A 25,540-nucleotide genomic window follows, 5' to 3' on the forward strand; every position below is an offset into this window, starting at 1 on the left:
GCCCATCTACCCTCTGAGCGGGAGCACATGCTGCACTAGACACGTCTGCCTGCACAGCGGGCACTCTGGCTTCTCCCGCGCCCAGTCCCCGATACACGTCCAGCAAAAGACATGTCCGCACGTCGTCACACTCGGATCCTTCATCTCTTCCAGACAAAGCGTGCATTTGCGATTGCCGCCACCAATCCATCCCATTGTCTCCTCCTTGTCCAGCTCATATCTTGCCTTGTCCAGCGCAGGTGTGTGTGTCCATTTTTGCACGTCAGAGGCCGCGGCCGTGGGCAGGGCAGATGCAGCGTCAAACAGCAGCGCGTTGTTGGCGCTGTAAGCGTTGGGGTCCAGCGACACTTCTGCGCCGCCGCCTACAATGGCCGACGTGCCTTGCGGGTGCCCGCCGCCCACCGCGGCCGTCGACGACGTGACTGTATTGTGTAAATGTAGATATGCCTGAACCGCCATTTGCAAGACTAGCAGCACACCGAGGACTTCGTAGCCAGCGCGGTTGTCGCCCTCGGGCACCTGTCGCGTGAAGATGTACCTCAGCCCCCATATGCGCTTCGAGAGGTGGTAGTAGCTGCCCGAGAAGTAGAAAGTCGCCAGAGAGAGGGCGTAGACGGGCGACGGCGACGTGATGGTGTCGAGGTTCTCGAGCAGGTAGTTTTGCAGGCGCATGCCCAGCGGCCGTCGTATCCGTGCCTTGCTCCCCGTGTCCTGTGCCTCTTGCTGTGCTCGCGCTTGCTGTCGCGTGTACCATCGCAGGTTCGCCTCAAGTTTGGCGCGTATCCTTCGCCGAAAGGCTGGCAGTGCCCGTCCAAGCAGATAGGGCCCCAATATGCAGCTCACAATGTATCCAGCTCGGCGGCCCAGCGCCGGCAGCCGTCCGCTTTCGCTCTCCACCTGCACAATGTCTGTGTATTCCTCGCCCAGTGTGCGGTTCCCTATCAGCGTCGTCAGACCGAGATAGAGCACCTCGCCGAGAACCCGCGTCTCGGATGCGTACGTGTGCGCCATGCGCGCGCCATAGAGCTTGCGCACCAGTGTCGATAGCTGGTCCAGGAGCACGCCGGAGAAGTAGGCGTCTTTTTGGTGGGACCGGATGATGTCGGGAGACGCGGCGAACGGGTAGGCGTAGCGGGTTGGAGAGGCCATGGTCGTGTCTAGGCGTCGTTGTGGTAGCAATGTCCAAGAGGCCGTGTCTGTCTTCATGTCGCACTTCACTACCGGTGCGGTGTTGGTCGTTTAGGAATGCCTCGGCTCCGCCGCCCATAGCAACACGCGCCACCCCTGCTCATTGCCCAACGAAGCCTACAATCTTCTGATACACATTTGCATCCCACTCAACCTGACTGCGCGAACGTTTCCTTTTTCCCTTTACAACTCTTCCAACCGCCAGTGCCTTTGAAGACGACAAGGAGATAGCCACTCAGCTCTCACAGCAGCCCTCCAAAGAGGGATTTGACGAGCTCATATTGGAGGACATCATCCAAGACGACGAGGAGACTTCCACTCAGTTCTCGCAGGACTGGCCCGATACAGGCCAGGCGGTAGTTCCATACACCGATATACCTGGTAAAAGAAAGCGGGACGTGGCTTCTGGGTTAGATCGCACACCCAAGCGTGCACGTACGACGCGTCAGGCAGCCAGGTAAACCTCTGCTCCTGTTATTCTATCGCGTTAGCTGAGGCCAGACAATCTTGGAGTAGACATAACAGACGCAGGCGTCCTCTGCAACCACCAAGTTCTCGACCGCAGTCACTTTTATTCTCATTGTAATTTATTTTTTCGACGTAAGATGCGTACACCGAGGTGCAGCACAAATTTTCATAATCACTCACGAGGAACACACTATGCCGTTCGCATTTCCGTACACAGTTCAGAAGGCGCATGCTGCCGGGTGAGTGTCTGCTTCAATGCGATTACGGTGGAATAAATCACCGCCGCACAACTACGTCGCCACAGTAATGAAGGTCTAAAAGCTGAGAACATCAGGCGGGGCAAAGCGGTGGTGGCAGGAAGCAGTTTGTAGAGTGATTTGGAAATCAACCTTGTCGATGTTGACGAATATGTGCGTGCGAGAGATGTGGAGCATTTGTGCTGGTACGTCTTCAAGACGGGGTAGACTTCGTGTCGTCGTCCATGGTAGTCATGAAAACTGGACAGATCGTATGCTCTCACCCTACCGTGATCTTTTTCCGGCGGAAATGGAAAGATGGTCCCAATCGCCACTCACACTCACACTACCTCGATTTTGCTATTTTCTTCTTGCCTGCAACTCGCTCATTGTATTCAGCGACCAAGTCCGGCGCACCCTCAAGATCTTCTTCAGGAAGCCAATCGTGACTGTCTTCGTATCCATCCCATTTGACCAGGTAGTACGTCTTCCCATCCTCTCGGAAGTGCTCTACGATAGCTTCGACCACGTACTCTTCTGCGCCCTCTGCATCTTCTTCGTCGTTCTTGTCATGCTCAGCAGAATGCCGGTTTGATGGCGCTTTGTGCATATCTATGTTGTCGTTGTTTACGTCTTCATTGAATTCGCGATGCGGCGGCTGTGCAGGTATAGTGTCATCTGAATCGGATGCTGCAGTCGACGACTGATCAAAGAGAACCGGTTTTTGCAGAAACATGTCGTCTGGGGCGCTGGACAAAGGCTTTGCATCCCGGCTGGCCAGCGCCAGGCCCGCGTCATTCTCCGAATCTGAAAGCCCTGTATGTTCCTGCAGAGGAAGACAAGTTGAAAGTCTCCTTGGTATCGATGATACGGGCAGGGCGCTGTTGGCGACAAAGGCTGAACGCGCCGCACCGGGCGATGTCTGCATGGGTTGTCCGACATAGTCGGTCGGGCAATGAGTCGTGACAGGCTCCCTGTCCACCAACTCTTCGCGCATCTCGTCCTCAAGCTGCCGAGAATTCAACATCGAGCCTCCCAATCTTGCCCTACCTCTCCCACGACCTCTTCTCGGCCTACCTCTGGTTCGTGTGGGCAATCCGACGGGAAGACCTAACCCACTGAGCATACGACTTCCTCTATTGGTGTGTGGTGCTTTCGCATTCTTAAGCAGTTGCCGACGTGCTAGATCCTCGGCCTCTGTGCGTATTGAAATTGCCTCTGCCTCTGCTTCGAGTCTGAATTGCTTTGTTTCAAAGTGCTCTAGTTCGGCTGGTGACACGTATTGCATTATACGTCCAAGTTCCACCTCCTCAACCTCTGTGCGATCCAGGCTGTCATTTCCATCTCTAGCTTGACTAGTATATGTTATCTCTACAGTGTATTGCTCTCGCGTGATAGCGTCCTCTGTTTGTCGGCGATGGAGTATTCGTGTTCGCGCATTCGGTATAGGGCAGTCGCTGGGTAGCCGCTCGGTAACAATGGCAGGCTCTTTGCGAACGCGCCATAGCTGCTCATAGACGTCAGCGCCCGGCGTGTACGATTCCCATTTCCACTACGATACAATTTAGTAGCTTTTTCTTGCGACTTGGCGGTATCGTACTAGCTGTGTCTTGCCTCTACCCTGTCCTCTGCCGCGTCGCAAGCCGCGACCACCTCTCGCTTCTCTACCCGACATGCCCCCTTATTCAAGGTGCGCAGAGCAGCAGGTACAGACGAGCAGGCACTGTGCAGATGCAAGGATTTTCATGTATGCACGTGTTCGTCATGACGCCAGTTGCGCAATGAGCTTTGGGCGTGTGTTGCAGTGCCCAGTTGTTCTAAGGTTTCCTTTCTGTCCAACCGGGCTTATGTCAGCCAATGCAACTTGTATGATCCACCACTCCAGTATCACTTACATCTCTACTACACGCACCACGTAATGAATCTAGAGACGATTCGGGAGGGACAGAACATGGTTGTGTGGATGCTCCCATGCAGTCTACGTCGTCCCACAAACGCTCTCCGACCTTGGAGCGGCCGCACTTCGTACTTGGATTCCAACGGCGGACAGTTCTGACGCTCTTGCACTACTTGCACTACCACTGGCTCGTAAGGGACATTCTGGGCGACCATGAGAGGCGGCAAGGGCTAGGAGTAGCGCCCGATCTGTCGCGTACCAGCTCCACCGAAGCTCTGCCGAGGTTAGGGTAAGCGGCTGCAGGGTAAAGGAGCCAGAGAAATACAAACTGTTGTCAAGACATTCGCAAACGTTCCGATAGTATTTAGGTACGTTCGGAATTTGTTCCTGCCCTTGCCAATAGGCAGGAACAAAGAGAGACAGCACATGAAAAGAACACTACTCCTGCTAACAGCTTGTCAGATGCTAAGGCGACAGCTTGGGGCCCTCCACGACTTCAGTCACCCTTTCGTTTGTCGTGCTAGTGGATCATCTGGCGCAGGTACCAGTGATTAAGCATGCCTTGGTGATGACTAAGAATTGTTCATGTGCAAGATGTAGACACTAGTAGATCCGAAGCGAGTTCATTGGGTGTGAATGCTCAATGAGTTCATCAGTCAGCAATCCTCAGCAGTACCGGTGCCAGGGCCTCAGGAGATATTAGATTCAATTGAAGCGCCGTCTTCAAATTGTCACGGCACTTGAAATGTCTCACCCAATGCTTGGTTGCCAGATCGCCCCGCAATATCACCACAGATATGACTCCAGCTCGTCCAGCTCGTTAGACACGGAAGGACAAGTGCTCGCAACAACCGACTCCGCTCGTGCACAGCAGCAGCAGACCAACCTTTTCGAGCCCGAAACGAACCATGTTATCGACTCTACCTCAACCAGGCCGACAGTACTACAGCGTGACCGCACGAAGAGTAGCCGCCGGATCGAACTCGAACAGCAGCCTGCTGGGTTCTTCCACTCGTCCATGGCTGGCGTCAGGCTACATGTAATCAAGCTCTGGTTCCGCACCAACTTAATCCTCGCCATCGCTATCATGGCCTTCTTATGCCTCTTTTGGGGTGCTTTGTTCCGTCAGAGGGAGAATGTTGCAAACCTGAGCATCTGGGTTGTTGACTTTGACGGCCAGCCGCCTTATACAGGAGTCGCACCGTTCGTGGGTCCATTCGTTACTCGGGCCATCCAAGAAATCGTTGACGAAGGTGGCGTGGTGCCTGGTTACACTTTCGCTCCGCCTGGGGATTTTGACAATGACCCATTCAAGGTACGAGAGAGTGTTTACAACTTCCACGCCTGGGCAGCTGTCGTCATCAATTCCAATGCGACAGCGATGCTTGAGGCTGCAGTGAGACAGGGTAACGCGACTTATGATCCGCTGGGCGCTTGCCAGATCATTTACAACTCTGCGCGTGATCAGACTACGTCCTCGACTTACATCGTACCCAGTATGACCACGCTCCAGAAGCGCGTCGTGACTGACTTTGGGCGCGCGTGGATCGCACACCTCCTCAGGAATAACATGTCGGCCATCGACATGCACATCGACATTGCGCCCCAAGCTCTCACCCCAGGCATCGAATTTGCAGTCTATGATTTGCGTCCCTTTGGACCGCCTATCGCGACGCCCGCGGTCAGTATCGGTCTGATCTACTTGAGTTAGTGGAATTCTCGTACAAACGACATGTGAAACATACACTGACTTTGCTGGCGAAATCTAGTCATCATCTCCTTTTTCAGCTTCACGTTCTTTTTACCCATCCATCTCAAGTACCTTTCGCCTAGAGGTCATCCGCCGCTGCATTTCTACCAGCTCATTGTGTGGCGCTACGTTGCAACAGTTGCGTCTTACTTTCTACTCTCTCTCGTCTATTCCTTCGTCAGCCTCGCCTTTCTCATGCCTATGGACCGGCCCGAAGCAGCCCACGACCAGCCTGCCAATAACCCCAACGCGTACGGCAGCGCCACCTTTGTGGTATACTGGATGGGCAATTGGATTGGCATGATCGCGTTTGGTCTGGCCAGTGAAAACATGGCTATGCTTCTGGGAACTCCCTGGACGGCTTTGTGGTTGATCTTTTGGGTGATCAGCAATGTAGCAACCGGATTCTACGCCCTCGAATTAGCCCCAAGCTTTTACCGCTGGGGTTATGGATGGCCTATGCATAACGTCGTCGAGCTCACACGATCTATCTTGTTCGATCTGCATCCGCGCATCGGCCTAAACTTTGGCATTTTGTTCGCCTGGGTCACGGCAGGCACTGTGTTGTTTCCACTTTGCTGCTATTATATGAGATGGAATACAGCGCGGGTCAAGAGGAACGCAGCCAAGGTTGAGCAGGATTGGCATGCGAAAATGACAAAGGAGAGGGAACAGCCTGGTTTACTAGCAAGGGTCACGACTCTAGGAGGCAAGACGAGCTAATCGTTCAAGCACGATTTCGACATCAACACGCAAGCAGGTCATTGGGTGGCAAAAGATAGAAGAGGGACATATGAGGAAGAGAATCCAGAGAGAAGTTGACTGATTGTACTACGATCAAACTTTTGCCTTCCAGTTCCAGCCCACCAGAGATACCCTTGTAGCCAGTAGTAGACAACCTCCAACAATGAATGACATACCCGCCCAGGCGTTCGCGTATGTGTAGCTGCCATTGTGACTTTGAATGAGCGCACCAGCAAGCGGCGGCCCTGTGAAACTTGATACGCTCACAATGGTAAACGCCATTCCCATCCTCACCCCCGATTTCTTCAGGTCTTTCTCACGGCTCATACTTCCAATCACCGCCGGCCAAAGTGCTTGTATGACGGCGCTTCCACTTCCGTATATGACAGCAAACACGTACAAGGTAGCCATGGACTTGATCCCAATCCACGCAAACATCATAACACCGCAGATGAAAGCGAAGGGTACAAGGACGTTGAGGCCCCCAATTTTATCAGCATAGTAGGTAGGTAACAGGCGAAAGATGAACCCCATGCAGACCTGCACCAGCAGCAAGTTGATACTTTGCTGGTAAGTGGCGCCAAGGACATTTCGCGCATAACTCCCAATGTAGAAGAAAGCGAAATATAAGCCCCAGAAACTGAAAAAGGCGCCAGCGCAGTAAAGTACGTAGGGTAGTTCCCTGAAGCTTGCCCAGTCCACCAGCGGGCCAGTCTTCCTAGGTGGGAGCCGTGTACGATACAAAGCAATAGTGATGGCGTTCATGAGCAGCATGATGAAACCGATGATCCGTATGGTCCACGGGAAGCCTAAGCTAGGCAGACATTGTTGCACGATGACTGGAAAGATGACACCGCCAGTGCAGGATCCTAGCGCAGTAAAGCCCAGCGCAAAGGCACGACGCTTGACAAAGTAGGTGGATACCAGGGCCATGGAAGGGCAAAACTGCAGCCCGTTTGCAATGCCCAGACACACGCCCTGCGACAGAAAGACGTGCCACACACTTTTGCTCTCGGCCAGTGTAAAGATGCCAATTAGCTGGAAGCATGCGCCAGAGATGTAGACGGGGCGAAAGAGTCCAGCATCGGTAGCACGGCCAGTGAAAGTACCAAGGAAGAACAGCAGGAAGACCTGGAGGGAACCAATCCATGATATTGTCGAGGGCGAGATTCCGAGGGTATTTTCGTAGTATGTTTGGTAGACGCCGAATGATGTGAAGAAGCCAAAGGTGGTAAAAATGGTCAAGTGTGTGCAAAGGACCTGGATCCAAGCTGTGAGGCCGCCGTCGGGAGCTGGACCGGGATCAAGTGATGCTGCAGAGCGGCGTGAGAACATCCGTGTAAGAGCCTGTTGTTGTGACTTGACATGCGGGTTGTACACTGCTTGGCCTCCGGCTTCAACGTCCAACGTGGCTTCTTGTATCTCTACGTCGCGCGCGCTCGGCCATGTCTGCAGGTTGCGCTCAACATCAGTGTTTCTGGTGGCATGGTCCTCGCGTTCCACATTCTTTTCTGCGTCGACGATTTCATCCGTCATTGTGATTTGCTATTCGTGGTTACAAGCAAGTAGAAATAACGAGACAAGTTCGAGGCGGCATAGCGCATCGCAATGGGCAGAGACTTGTGGCATGCAAAAGTGCATGGTTGTTGTTCTTGAGTACGTCACGGAAATAAGGAAATAGCGCATCGTTACCTCATGCAGCGAATTGCGAGACTGCCGCTAAGCTAATTCAGGTATAAATACGAAGTGGCAGATTTTATTTTCCAACAATGGGAAGCCGTAGCGACCGTACCACGCGTGTTTTGCTTTTGCTGGCGGTATTCCAATCATCTTTGTGACCGCTCGCTGAGAAGTGCGCTGTTTGAAGTGCAGCACATCACAAGAGGAAATGTGACTCAACCCTGAGTGCGGGAAGGAATGGTTTGTCAACATTTGGGTCATCACCATACAGAAGAGCTGTCGTACGACGTTTTGGAGAGCTATTACTGGCTTTTCCTTACCATTCCATCTGCTCTGCTTGCGTCTGCTTGAGTTATTCTTTCAAGGTCGGCTGACACGCAGTGCGTACTTCATTAAATCTTCGCCTGTTCGTCTAGAACGGACTTACCACCATCTCTTTCTCAACCGATCGACCAGGCTACACTTCACAGCTGACGGTATGGCTGAACAACACTGCAAGTGTATATCCATCCTATCCATTCAAAATCATTGGGGCGACCAAGTCGCGTCATTAACTTATGGCACAGCCCGGAAGCACGCTCGTTCAAATGTCGGTGACACACCATCTCATTCATCTAGTAGCGACGAATTTTGTGAGTCATCACAAACCCTGTCCGAAGGATATCTCAACACTGGTTCAGGTTCCCTACATGTTGATCATTATTCCCATTTGTATCAGGCACCGCGCCCTAGTTTGCCCCTACTGATGTGCAATCTGGCTGGACCTTACGCTGGTGATCGTCAAACACCGCAGATACGACCATAGACCTGGGGAACCCCACGAAGCGGCTTTGAAGGTCATAGGGCAAGGCCGCCTGTATCGGATCCTCTTTTTGCTCGCCTTCATTCTGATCATCAAGGTCATCCTGTCACCCCAAGCGATCCCTCGTCGGGAATTCTTGAACCCCCTCCAGCGTACAGCCCTACGCCCGGTTACAGTCCAGTGGCATTTCCTTATCGAAGCGAAATTCCACAAGGCTCTACTGTTGGTTCACCTACAGGTCTCCAAAACCATGGCTACTAGATTTCAATCGAAGGACAGTCACAAATACCGCCGGAGGACATTCTTCTTCAGAATCATCGGCCGCAATTATCTCACCAAGATGCACACATCCCACATATGCCTCAATCTCACCAAAATCTTGTACCTCTACCCCCGCAGCATTCTGCTACCCAACTGCGTCTGAGGCTCGACCGGTTCCCAATATGGACAACAATAATGTTTGCTGCAGTCGAATGGAAAGGTCAACAGGTTGCGTCAACTCAATTAGACTTACCAACTACACAGGCTGCGTCAATTCCAGCCGGCTTGAGAATTGTACTAATTACATCAGTTCCAGTCGTTGTACTCACTCTACTGACTTTGTTGGCTGCTCGAGATGCGACGATTCTCGGTCATGCATTGGCCGCTCCAACTGTAGTGGTGTTGTCAACGAAGTCGGGGTTAGCAACAAACACGCCTGATTCCAGTATACTTTGTGTTCTTGTGACCTAGTTATGAAGGATCCCAGAAAGCTGTATAAGCTGGGCTAACAGCGTCATCTGGATGCGCCATTACAGCGATATCTAATAAACCTTCCAGCTACAAAATGTGACTAGACACTAAAACTTGCTTCAAGTTCTAGCATGCTTTCCAATTGGTACGTTATGTATCAGGGTTATTGCGACGTGCGCCTTATCAGCCTCGATGGCTTCTCGAGCTTATCATATGTGTGTCAGAAATGACGTCGTGGCTGCATGCCCTTCCCACCCCCTCATCTATAAACCATGAAGTGAACCATACAGTAGATTGTACACATCTTTGCGATTTTTTGCTCCTACACTGTTCACTTAGTCTGATTTCATCTATACTGTTCTACTGTGAGCTCAAAAACACGTTCAAGATGGGTTGTGGTGAATCGTCCCTTCGCGCCATACCGTCCTTGCGTCCCAGTGACGGTAATCGCAACAACACCAACTGCACAGGCTGCAAGGATTGTAAGCTTGTAACAAGCTTCGAAACACTCCAAATCTAACACTATACGAATAATCGCAGGCCAAAACTGTACAGATTGTAAAGGTACGCCCTCAGCCATAATGTCCTCAAAGTTTCAGAATTCCGAGCTGCATACCCCCTTCGCTATCGCTCATCGACGTGGCCTTACGGTCGACATGAGCGCATCTGAGGGTTTGATCCTGGCTTGTTTTCACAGACTGTTCATATTGTAAGAACTGCATCAATTGTAGCAAAGACACCTCGTGCCACAATTGTATAGGTTGCAAGAGTAGGGACTTTCTCTTGCCTCCTTCGACGCAGTCATGTGCTATTTCTGTTACCTTCATCACTTCCTGCAATTGAATGCTTGCTACCACCTTGAGACTGACTTGCGGGTAGACTGCACCAGTTGTCGCAATTGCACGCGCTGCAAAGACTCTACAACCTGTCAGAATTGCACAGACTGTGAAAACAGTAGCTACTGCCACAACTGTACCGGCTGCGACAGCTGTCAGGACTGTCGCAATTGTACAGATTGTACGGACTGTATCAAGTACGTAGCATTATATACACTTGCTCAATGAGAGCAGAGGATTGAAATGGTGAAGAAGTTACTGACAGTCATAGTTGCTCCAACTGCACCGATTGTTCGGGACTAAAGAACGCACACAACCAAACAGGTGTGCACAAATGATCGAGATGGATGACAGAGCTTTGAACCACATATTTGTAATATGTAATGTTGTATGTGCGTAATAAGTCATATTAATGTTCTTCACTCAGCCCTTGCGCCAACGTCAGCGCTCAGGGTGAAGCCGTTTACACCATTTATTCACCTGTCTGTGTTGCAATTGTTAGCGTGAAAATTCATACATAGCACGGATTTTGAAGATATGACACTGACTTGGGATAACTGCAAAGGTACAACGTGAAACATGTATTTCATTTTGCTCATCTGGAGACATTGTTCACAATATCTCGAACGTGCAATGTTGTTGCTTTGCTCGCTCCATGTACCACGTTGTTGACGTACACTCCCACCCTCAAATTAGCATTAAAATGATCTACCTGGCGTTTCTATTTGAGCCTGCAGTTTCGAACGTCCACACTCATATTGGAAAATGAAGTTATTACACCATTTGCTTCTAAAGGGCTACCGACAAAATCCACCTACAGCACTAAATGACGACCTTGTACCACATCTGGTACAAAAATCTGATCGGCCCAAGAAGAAGAGTGGAATGATTCCAAAGCCACTGCCTCGGTATGTGCCTATCGAAATATTTCCCCAACCAGAACTTCCCGATGTCATCCTTTGGCCGTCAGAACCAACAGAAGTTGGACCAAAAGTAGAAGATCTTCTGTTCGAACGCTCAGGGCCTATCTTCATTTTACGGGGGACACAATTGCAATGTCAGTCTCGAAGTACAACGCTCCTGGACGCTGGAAAACTCCAAGTGCCTGCGCAAGACAGGCAAAACAAGCGATATCAGGAAAACAGAGAGGTTTCTGAAAAAAGAAGTGAAGCAGCGGAACCAGAACACCAGAATGTTGACCTGCATTATGCGTCTCAAATGGATTATCGCACTTACTTGATCGGGTTAGAAATGTAATCAATAGGTAAATTCAACTTGAACGAGTTATGAGTAATGTTTTGGAGAAGTAGTAGAGTTTTGTCTGCAGATGCAATCCAGGCCCATTTCGTATTGCCGCCCTGACCTTACGGAATCTCCATGAAACCCTTCGATACCGTCATCCGAGGCCGTTAATGTACTACAGTGGCTAAGTTCATCCCACCGCCGGATCTCGAGCGACAAGAGCTAGAGGGGGACTGTCTCGATTCATCCCAATGAACCTTGAGTAGCAAGAGCTAGAAGGAACTGTAAGTGGAGGGTCAATCTGCGCTTTATCCCTTTCGGCATAACGTCCGGTGACTAACCATAGCTGATTTGTCTCAAGCGATAAGGATGCATGCAGCAAGCTTACTCGGAAATTAACTCTTCTTCGAAAAAGGCTTGTATGATACGCGATTGCTTGACCACAACTGCCAACCGGAAGATGATTCTTGACCTCGGACGATGAGTAACGTAGATCAGGAGTTCATCCACTGCTTGCTGAACAAGCGAAGCCTTCTCGGCGGCATATGTGTGGTGAACTGGAGTCCAATATCCATGGTCGATGTCGATGGAAATCTTGATGTATTCTTGGAGTTCTTTTATGTGCGCCTCAACGCGGCGCATAACAACAAGATGGCGTTGTGAGCGGACATCTGAAGCTGCGGGGGTGAGCATGGAGGGTAAGGCATCATTCATGATTGATCGAGTTGTTATGCTTTAGTGAGATAGACAAGATCGCTTGCTGATTTTGAGTGGAGGATTGTTTGTGAGATGGCTTTGTTAAGAAGCACGAGGATTGTGTTGCTCACAAAAATCGCGCATACTTACCACTACCCTTCACTCTGAACAGACCCGTTGTCCATTCATGGCTGTGGAAGGATGTCGCTTGCTAGAAAGCCATTGTGCCCCGCAACTGGACAGCGTCAATTAGCGCTATGAGCATTTGACACCAAGCAATACTTCTGATAGTGAAAGTTGTACATTCGATATCTTCCCTGGCCCAGACTTTATACCATAGGCAGCACTGCCTCGAAAGTCATTATGTACCATCAAGACGTTCATCAATGGGCTTTCAAGCGTTTCATTTGCAGGCTGATGATACGCTATACTATCTCTATCGTTTCTGCATTTGTATTCTACGTAGCAAGAGACAGGTATTGCGACGCGTTGGCAGCTTCTGTGATTCGTGACGTCCTGTTTTCGTTGATAAAGGATGTTATAGTAAACAGAATGCAATAGATTACAAACGATAAAACAGTCCTGCTATGAAGACTATCTACGTAGTTAGTCCTATCTCAGTGGCCACTTGGATAGTCTCATATTCACACAGGACGTCCATATAGTCGCCGTCCCAGCCCCCGCATACATCTTCAAGTTCCTGCCTGTCTTCGTTGGTTGTGTTTCCCTCTTGAACCATCTCAATTGTCTCTCTACCACTGATCACTAATTCGTGCTTGACGTGGGCCTCCCACCACAGCTCATCTCGAAAGTGGCGTATCGAGCGCTTACAGCGGCTCCAAGTACTCTTTTCCTTTTCAAGCTGGTCGAGAGTGGCGCGCTGTCGGATATCAGTTCGGCTAATTTAGTCGACATTGTGAATGGATCGAGGACATACACGGGCAGCCTCATCTCGCCGTTTTTGAACAGCTACAGCCTTTTGTTTCGCCGCGTCCTCCGCCCGGAACGTCTCTAGTACTGATAGGTGGCGCTTCTGCCATGGTGCACGCCATTTGATGTGACGCCAATGCATGTCGTTTGCTGAAGCAAGGCCGCCAGCCTGTAGATACTTGTGTGATTTTGTCCCGGAGAATAGCTGGAAGATGTGTGGCAGGGCAGGAGGTGGTAGGATCGATACATCAATTGTATGGTGGCGAGGTGGGAGTAAGCATATGCGTACGCCTGGTCGGTTGATGATGAAGATCGAGAAACATGCATAATCTGTTTTGGAAATGACTGTAAATGAGAGTCCTTACTTGTATTTATCGATAAAATACATCAGTGAAATTGCCCTCCAGCTGTAGTGAGCTGAAAAGTGATTTGGGGGCCAATAGAGTCCTCGCCTTCACCTTGGCTTTGGTGTTTTCGAATCGGTTGCTACAGAGAAGCGTTTGCTTGCAGGTACTGCACGCTCTTCTCCACATGTATGCAAGGTACCCAGCTATTTTCAATGTTCGTTCGCTCTCTTCTCCACTACTTCCCCAAGACTTCAAATCTCATACCTTTATAATCAAGTGCACTTGTTGACGTTTCTCCACCACGTCCAACCAGAAACCATGATCCCTCGCCGTCGCACTGCTTCAGATTCGTCCTCTTCATCTTCGTCAACGGCCCCACGGCTGATGGAGCCTCTCAAGTATACGCGAAATGTTGATCCCGGTTTTGGCAACCGGCTGGCCGACGCACGCAATCTTGTGCACACGCAAGCCCCTCTTGTTCCTGTCATCACAAAAAAGGAACAGAGGACTGTGGTGGGCTCGGTTACGTTGGAGGTAGCCAATTCGATTCGACAGGCCGCGTTGATCCCGCCTGGCGCACCAAAACATGGATGGGAAAAGGGATCATACAGATCACCTTTTGACTATCATATCGCCAGCTACTCCGCCAGAGACAACAGCGTAGCCCCTGTTAGACCTTTCCCGCACACTTCGCCTTCGTCTATAACTCCTCTCACGCTTACAGGTAGCATAGCACCAGCAAACAATCATGCGGCTCAGAGCATAGAAATACATGCCGGAGTCGAGTACAAGTCTGGATCTACCTCAACCTGTCGTACGGTCACGCCTGGTTTTGATGTAAGCTCCCACCGAAACTTTTACTTGTTGAGCTGCGTGGCTAATTCTCTTCGAGGCCAGGGCGCGTCATCTCTTCCTAGGCCCTCTTCGCATGATCCGCGAAAAGGGGATTTCCCTTTGCCGTGAGGACCGCGAAAAGTTGTTTGCTTTCGTTGACAAGTACATGTCTGAATCTCTGCATACTGTTGTAGAACGCGATGGTATTCTGCCGAATGTCGTCTGTGAGTAGTCGTGTATTATTAGAGTCCTCCTAGGCTTTGTTGTTTTCGAACCGGCTGCTAGGTGCGGTAAGGGAAGTCACGAACTGCGACTCACCTAAAAGAGCGACTTCCTCATCACACTAAGCGAGCAATGCGCTATGATTTTCAAGTTCGAGAAGGATGGGAGAATTAGGTAGATGAGAGATAGACCAAACACGATTTTCCACGCAACAGCATCGCCGTCGCCGTCTCGCAAACTTCGTTTTCTTTTCCGTACCAGTCGCCTTCTACGTTTCGCATCTTTGTGACTTTCGTTTCGCCCCCTCAGAACAGCGTGAGTGATGTCTGAACGTTGTCCGTGACGGTTCGACTGGGCATACCCGCTTCCACTGCATCACATGCGAGCGAGAATGCAACGGCATACCAAGACGGCACAAGGCGGGGGACGCAAGAGAGACAATGGCAGAGGAGAGTACCCTTCTTCCACATCCTCAACACTCCGAGTCGTCTTCATGTGGGGTCTACTTTGCTGTTACCCCTACATCTTCTCTTCCCGTGTCATCCCTAGTGATGAGAATCTCATACTAACTTTTCAACAGGCATTGGAGTTCGCTTACCGTGCTACAGGTTGAACGGAGCAGCTTGCAGCTGTTGCAAATATGCGACCATGTGCTGTGCTGTGTTGTAAGACTTTGCTAATGTCTTGAATGCGCAGATCATGACCCGCTCCAAGGCCCAGCAGTCCAAGGGACAGAACCGTACGAATTACCAAGCGATAAAACTGCACGAGTAGTCAGTAACATGATGATAGGCGTGAACAAGAGCGAGGCCGCGAAGAAGAACAAGGCCCAGCGTACGTGTAGATGTTGCTACTATGTTTAGAGCATACCGTGTAACGTGAACTAACTTTTGCTCTTTTGAATGTAGACAACTTCGACAAGAAGCAGAGGAAGCGACTCCTCGCTGCCGCCGCCGCTGCTGCCGCCGCCGCCGCCGCTGCCCCCGACGAGGACGACGAAGACGACGACGACGACGAGAACGACGAGGTCGAGCCCTCCGATACCATCGACAACGTCAAGTCCAAGAGCCAGGACAAGGAGGACATTCCCGGAAACGCTGCTGGCTCGCCATACGGGTCTGACCCGACACCGCTGCTCAGTGACGCCGACGCAATCCCGACCGTGGGAGTTGAAGGCGTTGATCCGTCTAATGATTGTGGTGGAGGTTCGAATCCTCCGTCACATGAAGACGGGGAGCCCCTCTCCCACGGTGGTGAAGGGATTGCGTATCTTTGGCTGTCGAGAAGTACCTCTGCAAGCATCCACCAGCAGAGAATCATAGCAGTGAACATAGCAACATCGACAAGACTCCGTGATGCGTACATGGCAGCCTGGCCATATCCAGGCGCACAACATGGTATCTTCCATATTACGGGGGGGGGGGGGGGGGCCAGAATTGCGTACCAGCTGGGCAAGGTGGTCCGAGGGGCTGGAGAGACGCCAACCAGTGGTTGTCGGGACTTGCTGCGGGGACACAGGTCCGAGTGGTGATCCGAGGCGTTGATGGAGGAAGCATCGCGTCGCGAGGGTATCTGTAAGATTTCAAACATCCGACTAACGTTAGCATCAACCTACTAATCTAGCGTAGAGCCTGGTTCGAGCATTTCCACCTCCTTACATTCCGCATGTCTGTCTACCAGCATGCTCCTCATCTGGACCAATATTTATCACCTATGCTCAACGCGCAATACGACAACGACTTGCAGGCAATGCGAGCATACTGCAACGAGAGGTCTGTCATGTTTCGCCAATACCGTTTTCTGCTGGCATGGAGCAGCGTCGACTACATCGCAGAGCACCGTCTGCCGAACCAGCCCAATACCACCGCGCGCCGCTGGATTGCCGCTGCTGCTGGAATGTTGCAGCTACGCCAAGCCCGTCCCCAACCCCGCCTGAACGTAGGCCGAAATACAGACGGCCTCTACTAAGACGGTCGTGTGCGCCTGTAGTCGGCGTCGCCCTCCATTCCAACTTCCAAGATCCGGGGCCCATCTCCAATTATCGTTACCATGCTCCGATGACGTTCGTTATTTCACAACATCGCCAACACTGCCACGCACGCCCACGCACGCATTGCCGCTACGCCCCTGCTGATCCAGTCCAAACGCCTCGCGCGCCGTCTTCCGCTATCTGTCCCGCTATCACACGTCGCCGCCTTCACGCTCCCCACAACCTAAAACCACCTTCGTCCCCATCGCGCGATTTCCTCCGACTCCGCTGAGAACATGTCGTGACCATGGACGACTCGACCATACTCAAGCATGCCCAGCGATTGCGCCGCCCACGCTACTCGGCACGACCCTTTGCTCTCACCATCCTCGCCATCTCCCTCATATCCCTGTTAGCATGGGCCAGGTCGCAAGTGGCCGACAGCAACGCCCTGGGGGGCGCGTTGCACAAGAGAGGCTTGTCCGTCAAAGATGAGGAGTGCCGCCTCGTCCACCACGCGCAGGACCAATGCGCCTTTGTGCGCGCAAACTGCCCCGACGAAGAGGCCGGCGTCATATCCTACCTGACCCTCTACTACTGCCGCCTCCCGCATGCGAAGCCCTTCGCCTTCGTCCTCATGACGCTTTGGCTCGCCCTCCTCTTCAGCACCATTGGCATCGCCGCGAGCGACTTCTTCTGCGTCAACCTCAACACCATTGCGCGCATGCTGGGCATGAGCGAGAGCTTGGCCGGCGTCACCCTGCTCGCCTTTGGCAATGGCAGCCCCGATGTCTTCTCCACCTTTGCCGCCTTCCGTACCCACGCTGCAAGTCTGGCGGTAGGCGAGCTTATCGGTGCTGCCTGCTTCATCACGGCTGTCGTCTCAGGCTCCATGGCTCTGATCCGCCCATTTCAGGTTGCGCGCAAGAGCTTCGTTCGCGACGTTGGCTTCTTCCTCGTCGCGGCTGCCTTCAGCATGGGCTTCATCGTTGACGGCAAGCTACATCTGTGGGAGTCGGTCACCATGGTCGCCTTTTATCTCTTCTACGTCGCCTTCGTCGTGGCCTGGCACTGGTGGCTCAATCTGAGGAAGGCGCGACGAGCGAGGGCAGCCGCCATCAGGAGTCACTATGTTACCCCCGGCGGCGAAGAGGAGGAATTTCCAGAATACCACGACGACGAAACTAGCGCTGGCAGCAGGACCCCAGGCCTCGGCGTTTCCATTGACGACTTTTCCATGCTCGAACGTGCTGGCGGCGACAACACCATAGACGACGATGACAACGAGGAAGAGCGAGAACGCTGGATGGGCGAGCTGACCAACAACATGCGCGTCAACCGCCCAAGCATGTCGCGGCGCAACACGCACACGCCCATCCGACCGAGTTTGGTGGGTGCCTTGGAGTTTAGAGCGGTACTCTCCTCCTTGCAGAAGTCACGCAATATCCAGTCGATGCCAATCAGTCTGCGACGATATTCCGACGACCCTACCTACACAACTGCCCAGCAACAGAACTACATCTCGCAAACAGCAGGCCCGGCGCATCGTCCTCCATTTCACGTGGATCCAACTGCGTCCAACCCATCCCTGCATGTGATCCGACCAAATCTCGACATCCAACAGAGTGCAGGCAATCGAGCGCGAGCCGTTTCCACAAATGACATGGACAATGTCAGACTACAGCCGAGCACGCTGCAGGGACAAGGCGTGCCTGACATCACCTTTGCATCCGTCACCCCCAACGAACAGACTAGACTGCTGGAGGCGCCTCCGTCGCCGACCATCTCGTTGTCCCCGCCAGCCTCCCGCTCTTCCAGAGCACCAAGTCTTGTCGCACCGAGAGACAGACTTCCTTCGCCTAACAGGCTGGCGCCTCCCGGCTCTGAGGATCAAGCGCCACTCCGTGTAATTTCTCCATCGCTGAGTCCTCGTTCGACTCCGGTAACGGATGGTGATCTCCGCACCCAGCCCCCTAGTCTGAAGCTGACTGTACCGGATGCCACTTCTCCACCCATACCATTCCCACCCTATACTGATTACCCTTGGTCGGCGCAGTCCACCTCCAGACCCCAGAGTTTACGTCTGCCCTCGCCAAGCGCATCACCTGAGTCGTCTTACTTCCCACGAGATCCGTTCGGCCACATTGAAGCAGCAAAGATGCCAAAATGGTGGCCCTCAAGGATCCTACCGACTCCATACATTCTCATCTCGACCCTCTTCCCGACGTTGACCAGTTGGTCGGACAAGAACATATTTGACAAAGTTTTGGGACTCGTTGCAGGCTTGCCTGTCTTCTTGCTTACCATCACGCTCCCAGTTGTCGAGCCGCAAAAGGATGAGAACGATGGAGGCCACGCAGAGCTTTCTCTAGATTTCGGTCTACCGCCTGCAGCCACGCCGCATAGCGGAAGTGTCGACTCTCACACCCGTCACGTATCACTCGTTTTGCCACCAGAGACATCTGCTGACATGGGCTTATCCAAGTCAAGATCGCCCACGAGCGTCCCTTCTCGACAACCACATGGTGGGTCCTTCAGCACGACGACCAGTCAACCACCACCGCAGGTGTACATTACAGATTCGGACACTGTAGCACAATCACCCGAGCAACTTCCGACGATTCCTACACCTATCGAGCCAAGACAATGGAATCGCTGGCTGGTGATTGTCCAGGTGTTTACGGCCCCCTTCTTCCTCATCCTAGTCCTCTGGGCAAATATTGAACCCGACAGCCCACGTGTTCTGCTTCGTCATACGCTCTACGGCCTGATTGTTTCACTCAGCGTTCTTGCCTTTATCCTCTTCACTACCACGCCGAATCGCGCGCCGAACTGGCGCTCAGCACTTTGCTTCCTCGGGTTTGCCGTCGCCATTGCTTGGATTAGTACCATTGCTAACGAAGTCGTCGGTGTTTTGCGTACCCTGGGTGTTATTCTCAACATGTCCGACGCCATTCTCGGCCTGACCATCTTCGCGGTTGGCAATTCACTTGGTGATCTCGTCGCTGACATAACCGTTGCACGACTTGGTTTCCCCATCATGGCCCTCTCGGCCTGCTTCGGTGGCCCAATGTTGAACATTCTACTCGGCGTAGGGTTGAGCGGGTGCTACATGATCATTACAAAGGGCGAGCATCGCCATGAAAAACACCCAGATCAGTTCGTCCACTTCAGACCATACCATATCGCTGTAAGCACAACCCTGGTAATATCAGGAGCAACTCTGCTCGCAACACTCGCTGGACTTCTTGTTGCCGTACCAATGCGCAGGTGGAGAATGGACAAGATTATCGGGTGGGGTCTTGTGGCGTTATGGTCTCTAAGTACTACGGTCAATGTAATTGTAGAAGTGCTAGGTTATAGCAGTAACGTTAGTTAGACTATAGATGTTACTTTCTTTTCACAACTACATGCCGTATGATGCCGTAGACTAAACACTCGGGTAACGCCTGGGACGCTGTGACATGAACGCCATGCCTCGGCAGCGCGTTGCGGGTCTACCTGTGTCGCATAACCATAGCCATCTTACGCTGCAGCAAGCGCCGCACACCACGAGTATGTAGAGCTACCTTTGAATATCCTGGCGCCGCACGCCGTTTACGGTCGCACGGCGCCAGTAATCAGGACATCCACTACGACTCCCATCGTGAAAGCCGACGCTCACTTTTGCGCTCAGCGGCTTCCACGATGGACTATGCACCGCCTCCGCCTCTGCCTCCACCCTCATCTCGTCAAGAAGACAAATGTTTGATACCAAGTACTGCGCTTCTGCCTTCACCTCCACCTCCACCTCCACCTCCACCTCCACCTCCACCTCCACCTCCACCTCCACCTCCACCTCCACCTCCACCTCCACCTCGACACGTCTTCAAACCATCAAGGCCAGCGCACGCAGTACCGCCACCTCCCGCAATGCCGTCTGGAGCGTTTGAGCCCATAGACAAAGCACACTACTGGCAGTTCCTCAAAGACACAAAGGTAAACATGCCCGGTCAACCCTTCCAGCCATTCCACGTGTTCTTTTACGGCTCACTCATGGATCCCGAAGTCCTTCAGGCAATTCTCAATCTCCCAGAGCTACCGACTACAAAGCCTGCTACCATTTCTGGTTTCCGTGTCAAAATGTGGGGCATCTATCCAACATTGATACCCTACCATTCTGGACGCGTGACTGGCACTGTGCGGAAGGTAACCTCGGAAGCCCATTTCGACCGGTTGGCAGCTTATGAGACTGCGGCTTACAGGTGGGACGAGTGTGATGCAGTTTTGGATAGTGGAGAGATTCTTAGGAGTTGTCGGACATTCTGCTGGGCAGGGGAACCTGATAGCAAGGAACTGGAAGACGGTTGCTTCGATCTGGAACGCTATCAAAAAATACTTCAAGCCTTCCGTTACCAGGCGGCGGTCGCTAGTGCAGTGAGTAATAGTCGGAGGTAGTCGATAAGGCTTTTTCTACGGTCCTCTTAAGCACAATGACTACTTTTTAGAATCTTCGCGCTATATCTGTAAGATCAAAATCGTGTACAAACTCTTGAATCATCACATACCCGAGCACATACGCACAGGCGGGTGTAGCTTAGCAAGTAAAGTGTTAAAAAGAACGACGAAACATTGTATTCTAGCTTAAGGCTGACCTTTAAACAAGGACAAGATATATATTTGTAGAATCTAGTCAGAATACAATGTAACCTAACGCTGACGAATCTGTTAGGTTTGTCGACATAGAGTGCAAGTATCACCAGCGCAGCAGCAGCATTGACCGTTATCGCGACATTCTGGCGCTCCACCCCGTGCGATCAACTACACCAATTCTTGTCAGCAGAGGAACGATAAGTACACGGCTGTTTAAAGATACTATGCTACTAGGAGTAGATGCACACTTACATCCGCGGTACAGGTCGCACCACAATCGGCATCGAAACGGCACCGTTGTGCGGTAGCAACTGTGCCAAGTAGGATAGCAACGAGAAGGGTGAGTTTCATGGTAAATATAATTGTGCAGACCGTGGAGGAATTGGAATAAGTGTGCAACGTTGTTATTGCCCTGTATTTGCTGACTGAATAGGAATCTTAGGATGTCGATTTGGGTAACAAGAAATGTGATCATTTATACTGATTCCTCAAAAGCTATGCCCGGGGTGACATGGGCTTGGTATCGTATTTTCTACGGTCTACCGGTCACCATCAGTAATCTCCGGCTCTCTCGCTCGGCCATAAACCGGTTGACTAGAGGTAGTTCCTATCTATTCCCCATTCATTACAACGAACTGGTATTGGCGAGCCTGTGCACACGACGCTGCTGTGCAGGCTCACCCTACTAACAGAGTGACGGCAACACATGACTCCACCACGATGAGCTTGATCGGGGCTGAGCTTGAAGCTCATAGATCCCCAAAGCCTGATGAAAAGACCAGCTACGCGCAGAATGCGAGAATTCATGGCGTAGAGCGCTCACCGCCGAATCGAAGGCATCACGGTCGAACAATTTCGGACCCTGATAGAGGCTAGACCTCGTATGCTATATTGAACGCATTGCAAGACAAGTGCAATCCTCCACACGGACTGCACAGCAATTGCCGACCGCAGCGGAAGTTCGGACTGCAGGGCTTGGTGAGTCTTGAGAATCACGCTGAAACGCTTGGCTAGCAACCCTAGCTGGAGTAGCTGACTGTGTCGGGGACTAGACGATGGCAGTCAACACGCCTGCAGGCGAAAGCGAAAGCCAACGCGAAAGAGACAGCGCCGTTGAGCCCGAAAGGCACTGTAGGAGTGGAGGACGGTGGTCACAAAAGCATAGGTAGCAGGTTCGTCGCGTCCTGGGCTGAGTAGTTCTGTGTACACAACACTAGCACGACTCGAAGTGCGCAGAATCGCATTGCAGTAGGATACATGTTACCTAGCTATAAAAAAAATAGGGTTAGCTATACTAAATTTATTAGGACTAGCGCCTAATATAATCTAAACTTATTCTAAATATATTTAGATATATTTATCTTTATTCTTATCTATATCTATTATATTTTATAAGAATAAAGATATAATAGATAATACTAGTATTATCTATCTTAAAATAAAAAAAAACTTTATTTTAGATAGAGATATTTAGAAAAAAAGAATTTAAAAAAATATTAAGAATATGTTTAGAATATGTTAGAAACATGTTTAGCCTATTATATAATCTATACTAGGCTATACTAGCAAACGCACAGACCTTTTTTAAGATTAAAATTACCTAATATAGCTAGGTTATGGCTAACCCTATTTTTTCTATGGCCGGGTGACATGCTGCCTCGCATTGCAGCCCTTGTTCCTAAGTAAGATGCACCGCATTAGCTCCCGCTCGGATAGATCCACAATAGGCTAGGCGAGATGGAACGAGACTAGTTAGTGCAGTGCCACGACGAGAGACCGCTCTCGCCAGCTAGTGGCTTGGCTGCTGTCATCCCACAGGCATAGTCGGAATCGAGGTAACACATGGGGTATGAGCGAAGCGTGCGAATTTCTTTGCATGTCGCCTGTGCAGCTTCGCGGTGGAAGAGCGAAGTTCAGCTCGTGTAGCTGCTGGCGAGCAGAGAAGCGGTGCGAGGCCAGCAACGAAGAGCCAGAGCCACATCCGGCCGCACTGAGCCGACAACAGTTCTTGTCGCAGCACTCATCACGCATGTAGACCTCGGGAAGTATGACTGCAGCTCATTAAGCAGACGTAAGTGCGGGCGCGGGCGTGGCTAGGAAACAGAGGACGAGAAATACCGCACGCAGGAATGCTTGCGCGGGCTTATTCAGGGCTGCGTGCTTGATACATTTTGCCCTGACGCCTAAGACTCTAGGGACGGATACCATTGGATTGACTGACCAACCTTCCTTGTGCTTATGCGTCAACAATCTGTAAATAACCTAGACATACATTGCAGTCTTGTAAGTATGCCTAGAGCGTGTAGCATGCTCTTCCGCGTCAGTCTGCAATCGCACGCATACGTCGTAGTGGTGGAGTATACATCCGCCTATTTCACGTATCGCCCGCGATAGCAGGCGTCCATCCATGAGCGGCTTCGACCTTTCTAGGGCATCCACGTGCAGGTGCAACTGGAGAACATCGATCTGAAGATGCTATACCAGTACGAAGGCATCGTCGAGCTTGTGCACACGGTATCTGTCAGCTTACCCGCCTACTTCTCAGTACTATTTGTACGGCGCTATTCGAGCCTACCACAGCGTATTGTAATATCCCTCAAGGATTTAAATATATTGGTTTAATCAACTAAGATAAGAAATAGCTTATTACATTCAGACACGGGAAGGCCTAGGAGGGAGGTGTTACATGCATATGTTAACACAACCCGTGCGCAAATCGTGCACTATGCTTAGGCCGCAGACTTCACCGTCTTGCTCTTAAATAATACCCCGCTTTTACATACAAACAATGGCTCCCACTATCGACTCCAAAGCAGGTCTCCATATGAATGGCCGTCATGCTAACTTGAGGTCCCACACTGCGATTAGTTCTGCCCGCAAACTTCAAAGCAGACGTGATGCGCAACAGTCGACAGATTCCACCACGGACAACGCCTCATCGGCCACCGTTACCCCCACACGAATTGTCCAGCGCATGCGCCACGTCCGTGTTCCCTAAAAGATCACCGTTCTTCCCGACCGACAGTTGGAGGAGCAACTCATGGTTCCACTGGCACCTATGTACCAGGAACTAGTCAAACGTTTCTGCAGTCTTGAATTTTTGCAACCCACGGCAGTGCATTCTCAGTCTCCTACTACAACACCATATCAAATAGTTTCACATGTCGTCTCAAAACCACGGAGTTGAGCTCTGCCTTGAGTTCAACTTCTGTCCACCAGCCACTCTCTCAATCTCTAACCCCTCGGCACCACCTTTGAAGCTGATCGCCACCATCCACCAAACCTCCTCGGTCTTCCCAGATAGACCCGTTACTATCTTGACCAAGTACTCATGTCTCGACACTACGCCTCGTGAGGATGCGTTCCGCAAGGGCGATGTGCACTCACCGGAACTCGCATTTTCTTCCACCCGACAAGTAGATGGCTCTGCAAAAGTGCTTAACCTCCGACCCACAAAGCGCATTACGTTCCACCGGATATCAGGCGACCCAGATCTTGCCAAACGCCCTGAGGATCCCGATACCCCTGGATTCACTTTCATCACAATTCCTCCGGTAGGAAAAGGTTCTGTACAAGTTGCGTGGGAGCTCTCTGCTGAACGGCTTATGTCGAGTCTCAGCGACGATTCAACCTCGCTCCAAGAAAAGCTTGAACATTTTCTACGAGTCGGGGACACCTACCATGTCTGGCCCGGCGATCTTTCGATTCGATGGTGGTCATTTGGCTCCTTGGAAGACCCGGAAGGCTTGAAAGGCAAGAAAATCTCGCGCTTCAGCTTTTCTGACGATCTGGGGTTGGATAGGGAAAAGGGAGCAGATGAAAGCGAAGAGGTTGTTAGTAAGATGCAGGATCTTATTGATTTGCATAGTGTGAACAAGCTGTCTTCGAGAAGCGCCGTGGAAGGAGAAGAGAAGCCGGATATTAAGAAGATGAGGGAGGAAGGGTGGGTTTTCGGAGAACCGCCAGGGCTGTTGAAGATGATCGCGCAAGACGAAGACAAAGTAGCAACTTTCAAGATCGTAGAGTAAGGCGGTTGGCTCGTTAGGCAAGTCTGTCAACAGTGCATTAAGACAATATACCTAAGCCATGCATACGTCGTTCTCAATCACGCGCTGCTTGAGATTGAATTTGCGGAAGAGTGACAGTTCATTCCATGTGCCTCAACAGTTTGAGGTGTCACATCTTTGCGGACACTCTCACTGCTATCGACCGTCCCATTTGGTGCTTGATTCCCATCGAGTGAACCTGTTGAGATCGCGCTGCCGTGGTTCTGATGTGGATAAGCAGGGTGCTAGGTACAATCATTGTGTCCATGCCGACATGGCAGGATCCAGT

At 51.4% G+C, this 25,540-nt stretch overlaps 8 protein-coding genes across 8 annotated transcripts; 5 read left to right on the forward strand and 3 right to left on the reverse strand.

The window, feature by feature from the left end:
• Nucleotides 1–6: 6 nt before the first annotated feature.
• On the reverse strand, nt 7–1,149 carry ACET3X_007999 (uncharacterized protein; the record flags this gene model as incomplete). Its single annotated transcript, XM_069454373.1, has 1 exon — nt 7–1,149. The coding sequence occupies one exon, from the start codon at nt 1,147–1,149 to the stop codon at nt 7–9; it is 1,143 nt and encodes a 380-aa protein (XP_069303601.1).
• Nucleotides 1,150–2,238: 1,089 nt separating this feature from the next.
• Nucleotides 2,239–3,567, reverse strand: ACET3X_008000 (uncharacterized protein; the record flags this gene model as incomplete). Its single annotated transcript, XM_069454384.1, has 3 exons — nt 2,239–2,699; nt 2,970–3,444; nt 3,493–3,567. 3 exons carry the CDS (start codon nt 3,565–3,567, stop codon nt 2,239–2,241), a joined length of 1,011 nt encoding a protein of 336 aa, XP_069303602.1.
• A 967-nt stretch (nt 3,568–4,534) lies between these two features.
• ACET3X_008001 (uncharacterized protein) lies at nt 4,535–6,262 on the forward strand (the record flags this gene model as incomplete). The annotated part of the gene is made up of 2 exons (XM_069454395.1): nt 4,535–5,495; nt 5,559–6,262. The coding sequence occupies 2 exons, from the start codon at nt 4,535–4,537 to the stop codon at nt 6,260–6,262; spliced, it is 1,665 nt and encodes a 554-aa protein (XP_069303603.1).
• Nucleotides 6,263–6,376: 114 nt separating this feature from the next.
• Nucleotides 6,377–7,819, reverse strand: ACET3X_008002 (uncharacterized protein; the record flags this gene model as incomplete). Its single annotated transcript, XM_069454406.1, has 1 exon — nt 6,377–7,819. The coding sequence occupies one exon, from the start codon at nt 7,817–7,819 to the stop codon at nt 6,377–6,379; it is 1,443 nt and encodes a 480-aa protein (XP_069303604.1).
• Nucleotides 7,820–9,628: 1,809 nt separating this feature from the next.
• Nucleotides 9,629–10,636, forward strand: ACET3X_008003 (uncharacterized protein; the record flags this gene model as incomplete). The annotated part of the gene is made up of 5 exons (XM_069454417.1): nt 9,629–9,712; nt 9,968–9,979; nt 10,038–10,061; nt 10,413–10,530; nt 10,605–10,636. The coding sequence occupies 5 exons, from the start codon at nt 9,629–9,631 to the stop codon at nt 10,634–10,636; spliced, it is 270 nt and encodes an 89-aa protein (XP_069303605.1).
• Nucleotides 10,637–15,386: 4,750 nt separating this feature from the next.
• ACET3X_008004 (uncharacterized protein) lies at nt 15,387–16,572 on the forward strand (the record flags this gene model as incomplete). Its single annotated transcript, XM_069454429.1, has 3 exons — nt 15,387–15,438; nt 15,513–15,870; nt 16,233–16,572. 3 exons carry the CDS (start codon nt 15,387–15,389, stop codon nt 16,570–16,572), a joined length of 750 nt encoding a protein of 249 aa, XP_069303606.1.
• A 308-nt stretch (nt 16,573–16,880) lies between these two features.
• ACET3X_008005 (uncharacterized protein) lies at nt 16,881–19,952 on the forward strand (the record flags this gene model as incomplete). Its single annotated transcript, XM_069454440.1, has 1 exon — nt 16,881–19,952. One exon carries the CDS (start codon nt 16,881–16,883, stop codon nt 19,950–19,952), a length of 3,072 nt encoding a protein of 1,023 aa, XP_069303607.1.
• A 4,414-nt stretch (nt 19,953–24,366) lies between these two features.
• On the forward strand, nt 24,367–25,233 carry ACET3X_008006 (uncharacterized protein; the record flags this gene model as incomplete). Its single annotated transcript, XM_069454451.1, has 1 exon — nt 24,367–25,233. The coding sequence occupies one exon, from the start codon at nt 24,367–24,369 to the stop codon at nt 25,231–25,233; it is 867 nt and encodes a 288-aa protein (XP_069303608.1).
• Nucleotides 25,234–25,540: the final 307 nt, after the last annotated feature.

The sequence above is a fragment of the Alternaria dauci genome, chromosome 8 (genome assembly GCF_042100115.1).
Source record: "Alternaria dauci strain A2016 chromosome 8, whole genome shotgun sequence".
Taxonomy (NCBI): domain Eukaryota; kingdom Fungi; phylum Ascomycota; class Dothideomycetes; order Pleosporales; family Pleosporaceae; genus Alternaria; species Alternaria dauci.